We start from the raw sequence: 17,935 nt of genomic DNA on the forward strand, positions 1-17,935 counted from the left end.
CGAGGACTGCTATGGAAGTGTGTCCTTTGTACTTACTTTGTAACTGAAGTAAAATTCACATCACAGGGCGTCTGGGTGGCTCAGTGGTTAAGCCTCTGCCTTCAGCTCAGGTCGTGATCCCAGGGTCCTGGGATCGAGCCCCACATCGGGCTCCCTGCTCAGCGGGAAGCCTGCTTCTCCCTCTCCCCCTCCCCCTGCTTGTGTTCCCTCTCTCGCTGTCTCTCTCTCTGTCAAATAAATAAATAAAATCTTAAAAAAAAAAAAAATTCACATCACAAAATTAACCGTTCTAACGTGACCGAGCTGCCGGCCCTGAGTACATTCACAATGCTGTGTCCCCCACCTCCATCTAGTCCCCACACCTTTTCTTCTCCCCAAAGGGAAACCCTGCACCCATTAAGCAGTTATGTTCCGTTCTCCCATCCCCTGGCAACCATCAATCTATGCTGAGTCTCTGGATGGATTTGCTCTTCTGGATAGTTCCCACAAATGTAACGATATAATATGCGGTCTTTAGGGACCGGCTTTTTTTCACTTAGCATCATGTTTTTTTTTGTTGTTTTTTTTTTAAAGATTTTATTTGTTTATTCATGAGAGACAGAGAGAGAGAGAGAGAGGGGCAGAGGGAGAAGCAGGCTCCCAAGGAGCAGGAAGCCCGATGCGGGACTCGATCCCAGGACCCTGAGATCATGACCTGAGCTGAAGGCAGACGCTTAACCATCTGAGCCACCCGGGCGCCCCTAGCATCATGTTTTTGAGGTTCGTCCACACTGTCGCATATATCAGATCGCATTCCTTTTTATAGAGATGCTTCTTTCATCAGATAAAATCTCTCACCGGATCCCCAGACAACCTGGGAAGTAGCCACTCTCACTCTCCTCTTCTTGCGGATGAAGAAACTGAGGCACGGAGAGTGGTGGGGACATGCGCAGTCCCCCGCCCTGCAGTCCTGACACCGCTGGGAGGGCAGAGCTGGTGCCTGCAGCTGGGTGCAGGGTGTCTCTCAAGGCCACGGGCACATATTGAGGGAAACAGCAATGGAATTACAAATCTAGGGAGATTTAAGGAGAGTGAAAATATTCTGGCACTTGCAGGATTGTGGGAGTTGAGCAGGTTTCCCCTGTGGAATTCCCACCTTCTCTTCCCACACATCTGGGCCACAGGGAGGGAAAGGGTTGGGAGGGAGGGAGGGAGGGAGGGAGGCAATGGTGGGAATGCGCGGGGAGCCCGGGACAGGGCAGGAACCCGAATGGGGGAGCCGGGCACAAGAGAAGGCAAACAGACATCCTGATGTTTATGCAGATGGCAATTCTTTGCCTCCTCACCTGTACAGCCTGCAAAGCCTGGGGGGTGAGCCCATTGCACAGATGGCTAGTCAGGCTCAGAGAGCTCAAGGGAGGTCAGGATTTGAGCCAAAGAGTCTACCCCAAAGCCCAGGCATGCACCATCTTTGCTGCCTGCCAGAGGCAGAGAGGGGGGTGAATGGGGGAAGCAGAGGGAGGTCGCATCAGCCACAGGGATGAGTAGCTGCTTCGGAGCCCAGAAAGGAGCATCCTCAGGTCCACTGAGAAGAAGACAAGGGAGAGAGGTGGGAGGCACCAAGGGTGGGGCCAGCAAGCTCCACGGCCATGAGGACCAGAGCAGAAGAGGAGAGGGCACATGAAAACCAGGTGCAGAGACCAATAGGAAGGGAGAAACTGAGGCAGACTCCGACAGCCATGCTGTCTCCCCGGGACCTGGTGTGGGGCAAACGCAGCCTCACTTGGGACCCAGTGTCGGCCCTGCCCTGGCCCTCCCACGCCTGCCCAACTGTGTTTGGGAAATCCAGCAGCACAGCAGTAAATGCATGAGCTCTGGAGTCAGGCTGACCCCGATGTGAACCCCAACTGTACCTCCTTGTGGTGGGCAAATCGCTAAGCTTCAGTGTCCTAAATCTGTAAAATGGGTATTGTGGGGACTTGACAGGATCGCACATGCCTGTAAATGTCCGGCACCTAGTGGGCTTCCTGGAGCATTATTAGGCTGGTGACGATCCGGTTGCTATTCATACCGCCTCTCACAGGATGGCCTTGCTCCAGCTTCTCTTTCCCCCAAGGCTCCCACCTCCCTTTTCCTCATCTAGAAGACTAGACTGGCCTGGCCTTTTGAAACACAAGGACTATTCTAGAACCAGAGAATCCTTAGCTGAAGGGGTTCTGCGCCACCCCAGGGCCTTTGCACTTACTGTTCCCTCTGCCTGGGAGGGGATTCAACGGAAAGCAGCAGAGCCAGGATGGGGCTCAGGACTCCTAGTGCCTAACTGGAGTTAGGGACCACTGCTGGGGTCTCTGGGGACATAAGGAGACCAGCTGGTAAGTCTCAGGGCCCCTGCCCCAAAGGACTTCCATTAGCTGTCTGCCAGCCTGCCTTCCCCCTCCCTCTCCTCTGCCTGCCAGGAAACCATTAGTGCCGGGTTGTTTTGAGCGCAATTTCCACTACCATGCACTCTGGCCGCTGAGCCTCCATTAGAGACCCTTTCCTGGGGCCAATGACAGGCGGCAAACAGCTCCCCAGTGAGCCAGCCCTAATTGCTGCCACCTCTAAGGCCAGAAATAATTTTTTAAAACCTCACAAAGCAGAACAGACACCCTGCAGTCCTCTCTCACGTTCCCTGCCCTGGGCCAGCAACCAAGCCCGAGGGCTGTGAGAAAGGGGGCTTCAGTCAAGAACCCCAACCCCAAGGTGGCTAGTGAGGCTCCGAGAGCCTGAGTGGGGGCCGGGATTTGAGCCCGAGAGTGTCTGACCCCAAAGCCCAGGCAGGCACCATCCCCTACAGCCTTAGCACGCATGGCTGAGGGAACAAAGTTTGGGTTCTGCTCCCTTGCTTTGAACGAGCTGTGGGCCCCCAGTCTCCCCCACCAGTCTCCTCCTCTGCAAGATGGGCATGTTGATGGGTGCCTGGGGTGCCTGCTGGAGTGACCACGGCCAGGCTCTGACAGGTGCTGGGGCCCCGGCAGGAGGTCCGCGGAGCATGAAGGAAAGAGCCAGAGGGTGGGAGAGGCAGGGGGAGAGCCTGCCAGGCAGACGAAATCGAAATCGCTGGGCAAAAGGTCCCTGAGGAGGGAGCCTGGTGTGTGCAAGCATTAGAAAGGAAGCAGTGTAAGTACACACACATGCACACGCGTGCACACACGCGCACACACAGGCACGCAAGCATGCCCAGCTCCCATCTCCTGCGCAGCCCAGGTTTCCGTCAGCCCCTGGACGTGGCGGCCAGCCCCGGCTTCCTGCGAGCCCGCAAACTCGGCCCTAGTCCTGGAAGGAGCTTCTCCCGCTCCACCAGTCCCCCCCCCAGCCTCCAAGTCCTATTTGACCCCCACCTCAGTCACACGGCCGGGCCCTCCTGATCGCCAGCCACACCTCGCACCTTCCCCACCGGAAACCTCCAGGTGGCGATGTCAGCGCCGAGCTCCACCACCTGCTTTGCCCTATGCACACACACAACTCTCTGGATGAAGCCCCTGACAGACCCGCTCCTGCGGCCTCTGGAGTCTCCTCTCAGTCCCAGGAGACCCTGGATACCAGGAGCCCACTTCCTCCAGAAGTCTTCCTGACTGTACCAGGACACAGCCACCACTCTGGTGGGAGAGGGGAGAGACCCCCTCGGGAGAGTTCACCTGCCTGAGCCACTTCCAGGGCTCACATCCTGGTTTGCTGTCCTCCCTGACCTCTCCCCCATACCCACCTGCTGAAGACACTAGAGGGAAGCTTGTTATGCGAGGGCTGCGGTGGAGCGGGGGGGGGGGGCGGGGTGCTCTGCTGAGCATTGGCCCTGAACCCCGGGGCCAGGCCTGGCTCCTCTCTGGGCCTCAGTTTTGTCCCCCGTAAAATGAAGGCTGCGTCCCAGGCACCACAGGTGAGCTCTGGGGGTCTCCCAAACCCGCTGGAACTAACCCAAACGATGTGGCATTTTTCTGAGGCAATGATCCAGTTTTCATCAGATGCTCCAGAGGACGGTGACCTCCAAGAAAGTCAGGAACCACAAGTCTAGACAAGCTCCGGCGCCCCTTGTAACTCCACCACTTGGTCATTCGTTCGTCCACTTCATTCATTCACCTGACATCTCTCGAGTGCCTGCTCTGCGTGGGTGTCACGATGATACAAAGAAGAGACGCATGTGTAATCCCAAGGTGTCACCTGGAGACAGGAGTGTGTGTGTGTGTGTGTGCGTGCTCGCGTGCGTGTGAAGACAGAGTGCGGAGGTGGAGAGATGAGAAGAGGGAGGGAGATGGATGCAGCAGACACAGGGAAAGGGACAAAGAAAGATGGAGAGAGTTTGAAAGACGGAGAGAGAGCGAGCGTCCAACCCGGGGAGAGAGCGAGCGGAGAGAGGGGCAGGCAGAGCACTTGCCACAGATGGGCACTGCCAGCCCCCTAACTGACAGCTCTGAGCAAGCCCCCCCCAGCTCTAGCTCTAACCTTCCAGATGCTCCCAGAGCCTCGATGCCTTGAGTCCCAAGGGCACCCGCTTGGAGGGGCCGGGGAGGTGGGTCCGCACACCAAGGCCACGGCACCGAGGGCACAGCCTGGCCCCTTGGCTGGGATGCTACACGAGCGCCCAGGCTCCTTCCTGCCCACAGCTCCTCCACCGCACACGATCCAACACCCAAACACACGCACGCCGGCCGCATGCTCAGGCAAAACCACCAGCCCCGAGCAGAACACCCAGGCAGGTGCACCCAGGGTCCCATGCGTACCCCCAAGGTCCCAGCAGCCCCACTGACAGGGCTGGGCTTGGATCCAGGAGCCTAGGCTCTCAGACTGGGCTCGTGCAGCCAGACCCAGGCCTTCCCAGCATTTTGGCATCCTGGACCCCGAGAGAATCCAGTGAAATCAGGGTGCCGCTCCGGAACAAAGCAACTGTCCACACGCCCACCGGGCTTGGCAGCCAGGAGCAGGACAGATGAGCGGGGAAGAACTCCAGCCCTGCAGCCCCACAAGCTGGGCTCAAGCCCAGCTCCGCCATTCAAAAGCTGTGTGGCCCCCGGCGGGTCCCAACACCCCCGAAGCCTCCATGTCCTGGTCTGTAAAATGGGAAGATCCTCCACATGGGGTGTGTGAGGCTGGAAGGAGGAGGTGAGGGGGATGACAGGCACAGAGAAAATGCTCGATGAATGCTGTCTGGCATCTTGGTTCCCAGACCCCCGAAGGCCACTGAGACTAAGCACCATGTGCCAGACGGAGCCCCACGCGGCCATGGGCTCCCTCCGCACATGCCGCCTGGAGGACAGAGGAAAGGGCCACAGGTGGAAAGATTCTGGAGGCTAAAAGCCTAGGTGCACTCGCCATTGTTGGGGGTTGCTGAGGCCCAGAGAAGGGCAGGGACCTGCCAAGCTACCCAGCAAGGCAGAGGCCGCGGGAGGGTGGATCAAGGCTCGGGTCTACTTCTCCCACCCGAACTCAGGCGCTTGAACTCAAGCTGAAGTGAAGTCACAAAGGAGTCACTGCCCCCACCTCTCCACACAAGAGACAGCAAAGGCCCTCACCCCTGCCATGTCCCCCCGGGTGGGGGGCCAGGAATCCTCGGAGTTGGGAGCTCTGCCCACCGGGGGCCCCGTCACTAAATCGCTGTGTGACAGATCGTTATGAACCACCCACTGTGTTCAGACTTCTCTGCCCACTTCACCAGTCTGTGCTCCCTGGGGAAATAAAGCAGGGATTCCCTCCATAACACCCCCAGCTAATAAATGTTTGGCTCCAGCTTACATCGCTCGTGTGATAGGGAGCTCACTACCAGCTGCCCTCGCTGCCCCGGGAGTGCCTTTTCAGGGCTGAACATCATCTCTGCTTCTTCACTCTTATGACAATTTATACTTATATATTTTTTATAGGTTTAGTTGTCTGAGCAAGAACCTTATCTGTCTTCTTCACTGATATGTCCCCCGTGGCTAAAAGAGCCTGGTACATGGCAGGTGTTCAGGCGCTATTTGTTGAATGAATGAAGGAATAAATGAATGGTCGCTTCCAGTAGCCAACAGCAGCCTCTGCTGGGCCAGCAGCTCCCGCTGACAGTACAGAGTACGAGGTGGCGGGGGGCAACCCGTGGGCCAACAGCCCCCACGTCCAGTCATTCCTACACACAGAGCTGCCCGTGTACCCTCTCTGTTCTGTCCTTAATGTTTTCCTATAAACTAACCCACTATTTTTTAAATATCCCCGTTAGCCTCATCTAAGCAATCATATCTGTGAAATCACAGTTTTGATGTGCTGGGTTTATTTTTCCAATCCACATTAAAATAAATGCATAACTATTAAAATGTAAGAGGTTTATCTGGGTTCTGCCTAAAACCATCTCTCAGGTAGGACCCAATCCTGCTGAGGGTCCTGGGGGTTCTTGAAAAGGGGTTTCCACTGGGTGTGATGGGGCTGAGTCCCAGAGACTCCTCTGCCGAATTTCAAGAAGGGGAGGGGGCCCGGTCGTGGGGAGGGGGTCCTGGAGGAGCGGCAGCCCCTCTGCCTCCCCAGCCCCACCTCCCTTCCCCACAGCAGCAGGTACCCAAGGGACCCCAGGGTCGCCAGCTGGTAGAGGGGTAAATTTCTTCCCCCAGTGAGGTCACAACCCCTTCTGATGGAAGAGTCTTGCCTCACCAGGGTTGGGGAGAGGACACACCCTGGCACCCCATTACCCTCCGGGTCATAGCATCTCATATGCACTCCAAGGGGCCGGGCCTGGGTCCGCCCACTGCAAAGTGAAGTCAGCCTTGCGCACCCCGGGATGTCCTTGTACCGCTCAGTAAGGATGAGGGAGGGGCTCCGTTTTGTGATCGTTCTACTAAAAATGTGGACTCCGTATGAAATTAAAATTATGTGAATGTTTAAAACTGCATTAACTTGGAATACAGAGAAGTTTTTAGCATTCAGACCTCACTTCTCCCTCCTCTTCTCTGGGACTCAACAGCATTGTGAACCTGGGCTCTGGAGTCACGTTCCTGGGATCAAATCCAGGCTCCAACACTTGCTAGGTGAGTGACCTTGGGCAAGCCTTTTAACCTCGCCGAGACTCAGTTCCCTCAAAAATACCCTGGGCCAGGGGAAGTCTCGTCCTCGGAGGGTTCCTGTGGGAGTCAAATGAGACAACGCCATTTAAGGCCCTGGCAGGACACTCAGTCAACATTTGCTTCCGTACATCTCTCACCTAATTTGCACAGAGTTGGATAAGGTGACCCCAAAAGCCAAGCACTGACCTCCCCCAGCAATTTGGGCAAATGCACCCTGGCCCATGGCCTGAATCTCCTGTCCCGGTGGCTGACCACTCTGCCTCACCCCTGACCCGGCCCACTTGTTTGTCACGGGAGACTTCCCCCAACACCCCTACTGTCAGCCTGTCACCGTGTCACCGTGGAGATGAGCCGAATTCCTGTCCTGCTGGCCGCCCACAGCTCCCGGCTCCCGTTGCTTCAGGAAAAGGCCGCCGGAGCCGCTGATAGGCAAGGTGTCAAAACCAATTGGTGTGAAGGACTCGGGGAAAACCGCTTGTGAGGGCCAATTCCCCACAGGAGGCCGGGAACCCTCAGCCCAAGGCCGACTGTTTACGGGCATAATTGATAGAATAATCACCAACACCCGAGACAATGCGAACACATTTTTAACATCATAACCTTCGGAAGACAGCGCTCAATTTTCTCCGTCTCCCAGCCACCAAACTAGCCGGCTTATTGATGGTGAGATATCCACAGTTCGGTAAGGAATGAGAGAATGCCAGGGTGGGTTTTCAGGGCACGGGCTGTTTGCCAAATGGCCCGGTGGCCCCTGCCCCTGCCTCAGCACCCCGCTGCTCCCTCCAGGCAACGGAGAGAACCTCAGGGCAGTGAATCACTCAATGGACAAAGCGCCAGGCCAAGCCAGGATCCATGTCTGCATTGGGGTGTATTAATAATTGAAGGTGCTGGCCTAGGTGTGTGTGTCTGTGTGTGTGGCCGGGCGGGGGTGGGAGGATGGATGTTTGCTGCAGTACAAGGCTTCCTGGGGCTCCTCTCAGGGTCCACATGCCCGCTCCAGCATGGCCCCCTCCCTCTCTCGCAAACCCAAACCAACCCAGCAGCCCCTGGCGCCAGATGATGTCCCGTCCCTACACGTGTCATCAGGCCTGGCTGAGTGCTTAAGGCAGTGGCTCCCAAACTCCAGGCTGCACGGGAATCATCTGGGGGAGCTTATTAAAATGCAGACTCCAGGGTCTCATCAACAATCATTTTGGGTGGGCGCCTGGGTGGCTCAGTCGTTAAGGGTCTGCCTTCGGCTCAGGTCATGATCCCAGGGTCCTGGGATCGAGCCCCACATCAGGCTCTCTGCTCAGCGGGGAGCCTGCTTCTCCCTCTCCCACTCCCCCTGCTTGTGTTCCCTCTCTCACTGTGTTTCTCTCTGTCAAATAAATAAATAAAATCTTTAAAAAAAAAAAATCATTTTGGCCAATGGGTCTGGGTGGGGGGACCCTGGGATCTGCATTTTTTTTTAAGAATCCATTTATTTATTTGAGAGAGAGAGTGAGCAAGCTGGTGGGGATGGGGGTGGTAGGGGAAGAGGCAGAGGAAGAAGCAGACTCCCCGCTGAGCAGAACCCTGAGATCACGACCTGAGCCGAAGGCAGACACTCAACCGACTGAACCACCCAGGCGCCCCTGGGATCTGCATTTTAACAAACTCCCTGGTGATTCCAAGGCAGGAGGTCTACAAAGATCCTCACAAAGATCCTGCCTTCTGCCCCGCGCACCCCCCCAACCCCTGCCCTGGCCAAGATCTGGAGAAAGAACTGGAGAAGGAGTCCAGCCCAGCTGTCTTTTTCTAACTTGCACGTGGCCTCAGCAAGATCCCGTGCGTCACCTTTCTAAGCTGCCGGTTCCTCTTGGTGGCCCCCATGGCTCTACCAGTTCTCTGGGGAGCTAGAAGGGAGCGCTGACATAGGGCTGAGCAGAAGGAAGAAGTCCTGTCACGTGTCTGGCCCAGCCTGCCTCGAGGTCGTCCTGGAGGAGGCAGGTGCTGCTCTCTGGCTCTCTGTACAGACTCAGTGACCTTGGGCAAGTCACTGGCCCTCTCTGAACCTCAGTATCCTCATATGCCCAACACCAGCCTTGCGTGAATAACGTCAGCCTTACTGAGTTAACACTGGCAAGGGGTTTGGCAGCAGCTACCACACAGTAGGCGGTTCATAAACGCTAGCTCCGCCCCCTGCCCCCCACCTCTGCTGTGCTGATGGCAATGAGCTGACCCTTTCTCATAAGGAATAATCAAAACTACCATTAACTGAGTACCTAGTAGGTACAAACACGGACCACCACGACCCCAGCCTCCCAATCCCTTATGCCTCTCGAAGAGGGTGTTCACCCCCATTCATTCCTCATGCCTTTAAAAGGCCCTCTGTGAAGTGGGCTGAGTGCAAGTAGCAGAGAGATGGGAAGCGAGACGGATGTCCTTGCTGACCCATCTGACCACGGGCTTTCCCTGTGACAAGTCCCGGGCGGGCGGGGGCAAGGCGTTAGCCTGGCGGCTGGGCTGGGCTCAGACTGAGCTGGAGAGGTGAGGAGCCACCAAGTGGTTGGGGTCCATGGGCTCCAGAGGAGAAGCCCCCACTTTCAGCCTCCCATCCCCACCCCCAGACACAGACACCTCCCTAACCCGGCCACATTTCCTGAATCAGCTGAGGACACGCGGAGCCCAGGAATAATGAAACGATCAGGCTCCAATCTGCTAAACAGCAATTTCTGGGCTTTTTCAGCACACACAGCTTTTATCAAATTGGTATTCTCCTCCTGAACACAAATGGCTTATTAGACATGACCCACTTATTCGCCGCGTCTCACTATCATTAATAACAGTTTCTTTTTGTGATTAAGTGACTGGCTCCAAAACCTTCCTGTGGTCGGGTGCTTGGCCCAGCAGAGGGGCAGCCATGGGGGCTCCTCGGCATCCACTACTTGGCGACTTTGAACCTGGCAATGTTGGGAGAAGGTAGCCTGGCCCCTGCAGAGCAGCCTGGCCTCCTCGTTTCAGGAGGGACAGAAGGAGCCCCAGGGGGTTGACCCACTTGCCCAGAAGTGCACAGGGGGGGTCAGTGAGAGAAGCCAGGTTCCCCTGCAGTCAGTGCTGTGTCCTCTCTGTCTAGCCCCTCCTCTGGGCCTTAGCGGGACCTGGCCAGGGTTCAGAGGCGACCTTTACAGCTGGCGGGGCAGAGCTGTGCCCCTAAGCATGCCTGGCACTGGGGGGCAGGCAGAGACTACCGCACAATGGACAAAGCCTGATTTCCTGCGGGGGGCCACCTCGGGGCCTCCGGAATGACAGAGTAGCACCCAAATCCTTGGGGCCTGACGCTCTAGGGACAGGATGACCATAAACCTCAGAGCCCTAGTCCTCGTATCTCTTGGGACTGCAAACTCAGGAAAACCCTTCCTTGGAAAACCCTCCTAGTCTAAGTTCTAACCGTGCCAAGGAACTGAGCAGAGCGAGGAGGAGAACGGAAGGAGGAATCCCCAGTTTCCTTTAAATGGGAGGGAATCTGACAGGGAGATGAATATCCGGGAAAAAGCTCTGTCTTTGCCCAACAGACCCTGTGGCCAGTCCCAGCTCAAACACTCAGGCACTGTGTGACCTTGGGCAAGTCCCTTCACCTCTCTGAGCCTTGGTTTCTCCATCTGTAAGTTGAGGGTCAAAATAACCCTTCCCCTATTTACCAGTGCTCCAGCCAGGTCAGTAGAAATCCGATGAGCGATATGAAGGGTGCAGAGATGAGACACAGAGCACTTACACCAAACGTGGTGAGGCAGAAGGGTACAGGGAGTCATGGTTCCCAAAAAGCAGAGACCCTGGAAGCCCCCACACCCCCTGCAACAATCCCACTGGTGCATCAGGCCCCAGCAAAGCCTCCTCTAATTACCTACTCTCCCCCCGCTTTTTATCAGAATAAATTTTATCAGAATAAATCACAGTTCTCTGCTCTTTGTGCAAACCTCCCCCCAGCCCTGGGCCCACAGTGCCCAGTACTGCTGCTGCAGCCTCCCCCACCAGATGGGGAGGGATGGATGGAAGAAGGGTCTCCATTTTCATTTATGCTCTGGTCCCCATGCTGGAGCCTGGCTCACAGGGGAAGGGGGAGCCCCCACAGCTACCAGCCTCAGATGCTACAACTCTGCGGCCAACTTGGGCTCCTTGGGCCTGAAAGGAGCTTCTGACACTCAGGCAACCAATGTGGGGCTGCTTGCTTGCTTCCTGGCTGCCATGGTGGCTGAGTTGATTTCCCACCTTTCAGTCCTGGGGGCCGAGGATAAGGAGGGCTGGGTACCCTACAGAAGGATGGCAGGGGCTTTCCACCCCCAGAGACAGATAAAAGCCCCCGGCATCCTTCTTCCCCTCCCGTGCCCATGGCTAGAAGCAGCAATCTCAACTATTCCAATGACTTTGAGGGGCTCCCCCCAAGCCTTCATCCCCCACCCTGCAGGGGTAGCGGCAGCCCGAGACTACCAGTTCTCCAGAGGCAGGGTCTGCTGTCCCCCAGGACCTTCCCCAGGGGTGTAAGGGGCAGGACAGGAATGGGAGGGGATGAGGGCAGCTGCAGGGTTAAGCCCACAAAAGGGAAAGGCAGATGGGCAGAGAGGAGTGGGCGAGCCAAGTGTGTTCACGTGTGTGTGTGTGTGTGTGTGTGTGTGTGTGTCTGCAGGCAGAAGGGCGGGCAAGAGTTGTGCAGAGTGCGCGCGCCTGGGCACCAGCTGGCAGGGTGTGAGCCCACCAACCGTAATGCCTGTGTGTGTGCAGCGGGCGTAAGTGCGAGTGTTTGTGAGTGAGGACGGCGATCCGAGAAGGTGTCTGGAGATGTGTGAGGGCAGGAGTTGTGAGTGTGAGAACAGTGAGTGTGCCCCTGGCTGCGAATATCTGTGTAGTCCTGGAGGTGTGTGTATCGGCGCGAGCGTGCTTGGGAGTCGGGGTCTCTCCCCGCGAGAGCGGGATCGGGGCTGCACACGGGGTGCCCCCTCCTCTGCACGGGTGGCCGGGGTGCCAGGGCGGGTCCATGGACCCGGCAGGGGGCGCCACGGGACTCCCGCCAGGGCCGGCGCGGGTTCCAGCCCTGGGGACGGCCAAGTTGAAGCGGCGCAGCCCGGGGTGGGGTTTGGTGGGGAAGTCCGCGGGGGCGGCGACCGAACTCACCGTGGCCGGAGACGTGGTTGTCCCAGGGCGCGTGGCCGGCGGGCCGCGTGGCGCCTCCGAGTTGCAGGAAAAGTGCCAGGTAGTGGAAGGCGCCCAGCGCCACGGTGAGCGGGGCCCCCATGGTGCGCGCTCGGGCCGGGGCGCCGCCGCCTCACATCGGGGCTCCGGAGACCGCAGACCCCGCGCCCGCCGTTCCCTGCCCGATGCGGCCTGGCTGCCCAGCTCCGGCCGCTGCCCCTCGCCCGCCGAACCTGACCCGGCCCCGGCCCCAGCCCTCGCCCGGCTCCGGCCCAGCCCCGGCTGCGGGTTGCGAGCGCACGCCCAGCCGGCCGCTTCCGACTGCGGGACTCTTCCCTTCCGCGGAAGGCCACTCCGCTCGGCGCCGCCGCGGCCGCCGCACCCCCTCCTCCCACTCCCTCCCGCCCGCCCAGAGGAGGCGGCGGCGGAGGGATCTGCCGCTTGATTTATCATCAAAGTTTTGCCCAGGCTGGGATTTTTAAAGCGGTACCCGCAACTTCCCCCGCCCGAGAGTGCAAATGGGAGAGAGAGATGGGGTGGAAGAAGCCCCCCACTAGGGACCCAGTCCCCGCAAAGCATGACACAGCTGGCTTCAGAAACAGATACACTATCAAGCAGGAGGAGAAAAACCAATCCACCTGCCACCAGACTCAGCGCGCTCAGAGGGACTCCCAACTTTGCTAGCAGGGCGGTGCCAGGGGTCAGGGGGTCGGGGGAGGTGGGGATGAGGTAGGGCAGGAACCTGGGCTAAGGCACAGGGGACCCGGTGATAGCCCCACCGCAGCCTTTACTTTCCTGTGTGATCGTGTCCGGATGTCTATGCCTGTCTGAGCCTCAAAGTTTTCATCTAAGAAATGGGAATAGCAGCTACTTGCAGGGGTCCTGGTGAGGATTTATGAAATCGTCTATGTTAAAGCGCTTAGCATAATGCCATCCTCATGGTAGGAGCTGAATAGATATTACTGTTGTTATCCTCTCCGTGTCTCAGTTTTCCCGTCTGCATAATGGGAGTGAGGCAGGCCAGTTGCTGGGGCTCCTTCTAGCTTAAAGATGCTGGGCCGTACGCGGTGGATTGGCTCGCCCCCTTCTGGGCTGTCAGTCTCCGTTCCCCGGACAGATGGGCCTAGATGAAATGTTGGAGGGGCGGGCAGGTAACAAAGCCACTCCCATTCCCAAGACCAGGAATCCAAAGAGATCCTCCGATTCTGATTCCTTCCCTGACGGTTTTACTGGGCTGTTGGGACAGACCTTCAGTACGGACACGAAGGTAGACCAGTGGCCTCCTTTTAAAGACGAGGAAGCACATTAAATCGGAGACATAGCTTCTCCGAGGTCCCACAGCGAGTCTAAGGCGAGGTCGCTGATGCCAGGGAAGGGTCCCTTCCTGCTCTCATCCCTTATCCTTTCTCAGGCCTCGTTCCCGACGTGGTTCTGTCCTCCGCGGTTTCAGCACCACGGAGGAGGACAGCGTTAACTCCGACACCCATCCTTTTTGGCCTCAAGGACCTTGCCTGGGCGGGCTCTTAGATTCTAGGATTCAGAACCATGGACAGACCTTCCGGTTTCTTCTCCCGCCCCGCTGAATGGGAGTGAGCACTGCAGACAGCCCACTCTCCTCTTCACAGACTACAGGTGGATCCAGCATTGTGCACAGAGCCCCAAGTTTGAGAATGAGGTTAGAGCCCGAGAGACAGCTCCCCACCCCATCTTTCTCTGTCCTTGCACCCCCCCTTTCCAATATTATGGCGGGCAGCACACTGGATGGGGCCTGTGGTCGCCAGCAGCAATCAGGTTCGTTCAAAACTGTGGACAACCCCTTGAAACCCCCAATTACAAATGCTATGTTTCAGCACAACTGAGCCCCAACAGGACGCTACTTTCAGCACCGCGGACAGATCCCCGTCGTGGACCCAACTCCTTCTCGCCCACATTCACTAGAGGAAGGGGCTGGTTTTACCTGATTGACCCACTTCTTGTCACATCCTTCGCACACAGAAATAGTACTTAGGTTATCCAGGGACGGTCAGGTGTCTTGGACTCTACAAAAGTGTTTTCTCATTCATTAACTTGAGCTTCACTCCCAATAGAAATGGGCTCCAATGCCCCCAATATAAAGATGAAGAAACAGAATCTTTGAAATCACATAGCAGCACCAAGACTGAAACCCAGCCTGAGGCCTCTCCAGGACAATGTGGTGGTAGGACCTGGGCTCAAACCTAGGGCTTTCTCCTCTTAACCTACAGATTGCAGGCAGGGGTCCCAGGCCAAGGGACCAAGGAGGGAGGAGATTAGAAGAGAGAAAACAAGAGACTCCACTTGGGGGCTGCCGAGAAAGAAGGTCAGGGTGGGATCACAGCACACTGCTGCTCTGGCACTGACCCATTGGTTGACCTTCAAGAATCATTTCTCCTCATAGTCTGGAACAGGGTTAAACACAGTGACCTCTAAATCTCCTTCAAGGACAGACATCCAGGGCTTTTCTGACTTTGAAAAGGCTTATGCTGTGCAGACTCTGCCCAAAACATTCCAATGGCCTTGTTTATTACAGAAATCTCAACTTCTCAGGGGTGCCTGGGTGGCTCAGTCGTTAGGCGTCTGCCTTCGGCTCAGGTCATGATCCCATCATGATCCCAGGGTCCTGGGATCGAGCCCCACATCGGGCTCCCTGCTCGGCAGGAAGCCTGCTTCTCCCTCTCCCACTCCCCCTGCTTGTGTTCTCTCTCGCTCGCTGTCTCTCTCTGTCAAATAAATAAATAAAATCTTTAAAAAAAAAAAAAAAGAAATCCCAACTTCTCTAGTTTGCATTCAAGGTCCCAGCCTCACCCCCTGCACATGCCCTTGGTTCAAGTACCGTTTCTGCCACATTCCCTCCCTGAACATGCCTGAACTTCATTATGTCCTTACCCTTCCCAGTGCTTCCGCCTCCTCTTGCATGCCTTCCCCTCTGTCTAGCTGAGTCCCCCATTGACCAACGTCCAGTCTGAGTCCCCCATAGGAAGAAATGACTTTTCCCAGCCCCCAAGACTCTGTTGGCCCATCACTTGTACCCAGCACTGTGCTGAGAACTTTAATTATCCCACTTAATCTTCAGAACAACCAGGCAAAATGGAGTAGAATACTGTGGTTGTAAGTATGGATACTAGTTTTGAATCCTGCTACTTATTAGCTGTGTGACTTAGACAAGTTACTTAGCCTTTCTGTGCCTGAACTTCCTCATCTATAAAATAAAGATTATAATACCTTCATCACAAGATTATTGTGAGGGCTAAGTGAAAAGCACTAGATGGAAAGCCCTTAGAACAGTGCCTGGCACATAGCAAATACATGACACATGTTGGCTATTATTATTATCACTATTACTATTATTATTTACAGACAAAAACCCAGAAGCTCAGAGAGGTTAGGTTTCTTGTCCAATGTCACAATGTCACACAGCACGGCGGTTGTAGAGCCATGATATGTTTGATTCTAGAGCCCATGCTCTTAGGCATAATACCTAAGCACATCTAACTCAACCACCCTCTTTGCACCTTAGGAAACTAAGCCCAGAGAGGGTATGTGACTCCCTCAGAGTTACACAGCTAACCAGGACAGAACTAGATCCAGGTCCCCTGCCTTCTAGCTCAGGGCTCTCCCACTATACCACACTGTCCCATTTGTATTTCCCTCAGCACCTGGATTGCAGTTTATAAATCACATTCACATCCATGATCTCATATAATTCATGCCAATATTATTACCTACCTTCTTTTACAGATAAGGAAACAGAAGCTCAGACAGATGAAATAATACGCACAAGGTGGCACAGGGAGGCAGGGCGGAAGCTGGAGGTGAAAGAAGAATCCTCAGCCCGTATCCCTCCCCTGCGTAATTCTGACTTTTCTGCTCATGGATTCAAGTGCAGGCACCGTGGAAGCTAATTGCCTGGTGGAGGCAGGAGGGAACGGAAGACTATGCCGGAAAATCGATAGGATGGGTGACTCTTGTCACTCTGGGAATGCTCCAGGAGAGAGTAAACGTCCCATCCCTCGAGGCAATTAAACAAGCATCCAGTGGCCACGTGGATGCCATGAGGCAAATATTACTGCTATTCCCATTACCCAAATGAGACTCCAAAGGTGTACATCATGTCAGGTATTGCAGGTGGGAAAGACAATCCTTTTATTTTAATATATATATTAAAGATATATAACATATATATTTATATTTTATTTATTTGAGAGAGAGAGAGAGAGCGTGCGCACACAAGAGCAGGGCGGGGGAGGGGAGAAGGAGAGGGAGAAGCAGACTCCCCTGCTGAGCAGGGAGCCCGATGTGGGATTTGATCCCAGGACTCCGGAGATCGTGACCTGAGCTGAACGCAGACGCTTCACTGACCAAGCCACCCAGGCGCCCCAAGATGATCTTTTTCAAGTTCACCCCAAGCAGGGCATCTTTCACTCTCCCCTGCCTCTGACCCAAGCTCCCTGGAGAGCCGCCACCCTCCCCTTGATTCCGGGAAGCCACCCTCTCCCTCCCCTCCTTGAGAGGTGTCACTTGAGCACCATGGCTCTGTCAGTGGTAACAGCCGTAAGATTTGTCCTTTTAATCCAGAATCAATAACAAATTTCATTTAAAAATAAATTAAACCAGGCATTGGAAATCATTCACCGTGTGGGCCAGGGCCCTATATAGTGCCGTCTAAATGGCTTCCTTTCGCTCATCTATCAATGCCAAGAGGGGGGAAATACCTAAGCTGCCTGATTCATGGAGAAACTACTTAAATGTATCAGCCCCTAACAATGAGCAATGTGAGCCCGGAGTTGCGCCTTTTAACACACCAATAACATGTGGAGCGCGGCTTCATGAGAGCTTATCAGAGACCCCACAGTCACTGGCTTCGAGGGAGCCCATTTATAAGGGGGAACAATGGCTTCAGTACGTAGTCGCCTAATTTCCAGAATACATTACTGAGCTCGGAGGAGCGCTGGAATTCTATTAAATTCTTATCTGCCATGGGAGGGTGTGAAACCGGCAGGGAAATCCAGACTTGGCATGGACATGCCCAGAAAGCACGGGGGCTGACCCTAGGAGGTGGGTGAACAAACCCAGAGGAAGGGAGGGGGGGCAGGCGGGGCCCCGGATGTGTGAAAATATGTGCGTTAATAGAGCTTCGGTTTCCAGCGATTACGTTTACATCAGCGAATAAAACTTGGCAATAAAACATCGGAGCTGTGTCTCAGACAGCATTTCCTTTTACAGCCCGGTGTATTTCACTCATTACAACAGGAGGCAAGGAGCTTCAGGTGTCCCCATTTCTCCCCCTTTAATTAAATTTCCTAAATTACTGCCCAAGATTTGGATAAAGCAAAAGACTTACGGCTCCGCTAATGGCCCTTGCAAGCTCTCGCCCCTCACCACGGTGGCCCTGACTGTACCAGGTTCCAATATTATTAAAGTGAAATACTGTGAGCACTACCTGCCCGGGCTCTGGTTTGTAAAATGAGATAGAGCCTCAGGAGAGAAACTGGCCCAGGCTCAGGAAAGAGGCCTGGGTTCCGGGACTGGCTTTTCCATCACCTCGCTGTGTGACCTTGGGCAAGTTACTTCCCCTCTCTGAGCCTCACAATTCCCCCCCTTTCCCTAAACATCCATCTCTTAGAACTGATTTGGGGCAGGGGTGGCCCTTGAATGCACACTGGGATGATTTGGGGAAGCTTTAAAAATATTAATGCTGAGGCCACCCCCAGAAATACTGACACAATTGATCT

At 55.4% G+C, this 17,935-nt stretch overlaps 1 protein-coding gene across 1 annotated transcript in view; it reads right to left on the minus strand.

Annotated features, from left to right (window-relative positions):
• VSTM2L (V-set and transmembrane domain containing 2 like) overlaps positions 1-12,496 on the minus strand; it is a 37,143-nt gene extending 24,647 nt beyond the window's left edge. Inside the window, exon 1 of the mRNA XM_081832797.1 lies at positions 12,168-12,496. Coding sequence (XP_081688923.1) covers positions 12,168-12,288 — 121 coding nt within the window. The 5' untranslated portion in view covers positions 12,289-12,496. The remainder of the gene's footprint in view (positions 1-12,167) is intronic.
• Positions 12,497-17,935: the final 5,439 nt, after the last annotated feature.

This window comes from Leptonychotes weddellii, chromosome 10, assembly GCF_054177405.1.
Source record: "Leptonychotes weddellii isolate Sample4059 chromosome 10, ASM5417740v2, whole genome shotgun sequence".
NCBI classification, from domain to species: Eukaryota; Metazoa; Chordata; class Mammalia; order Carnivora; family Phocidae; genus Leptonychotes; species Leptonychotes weddellii.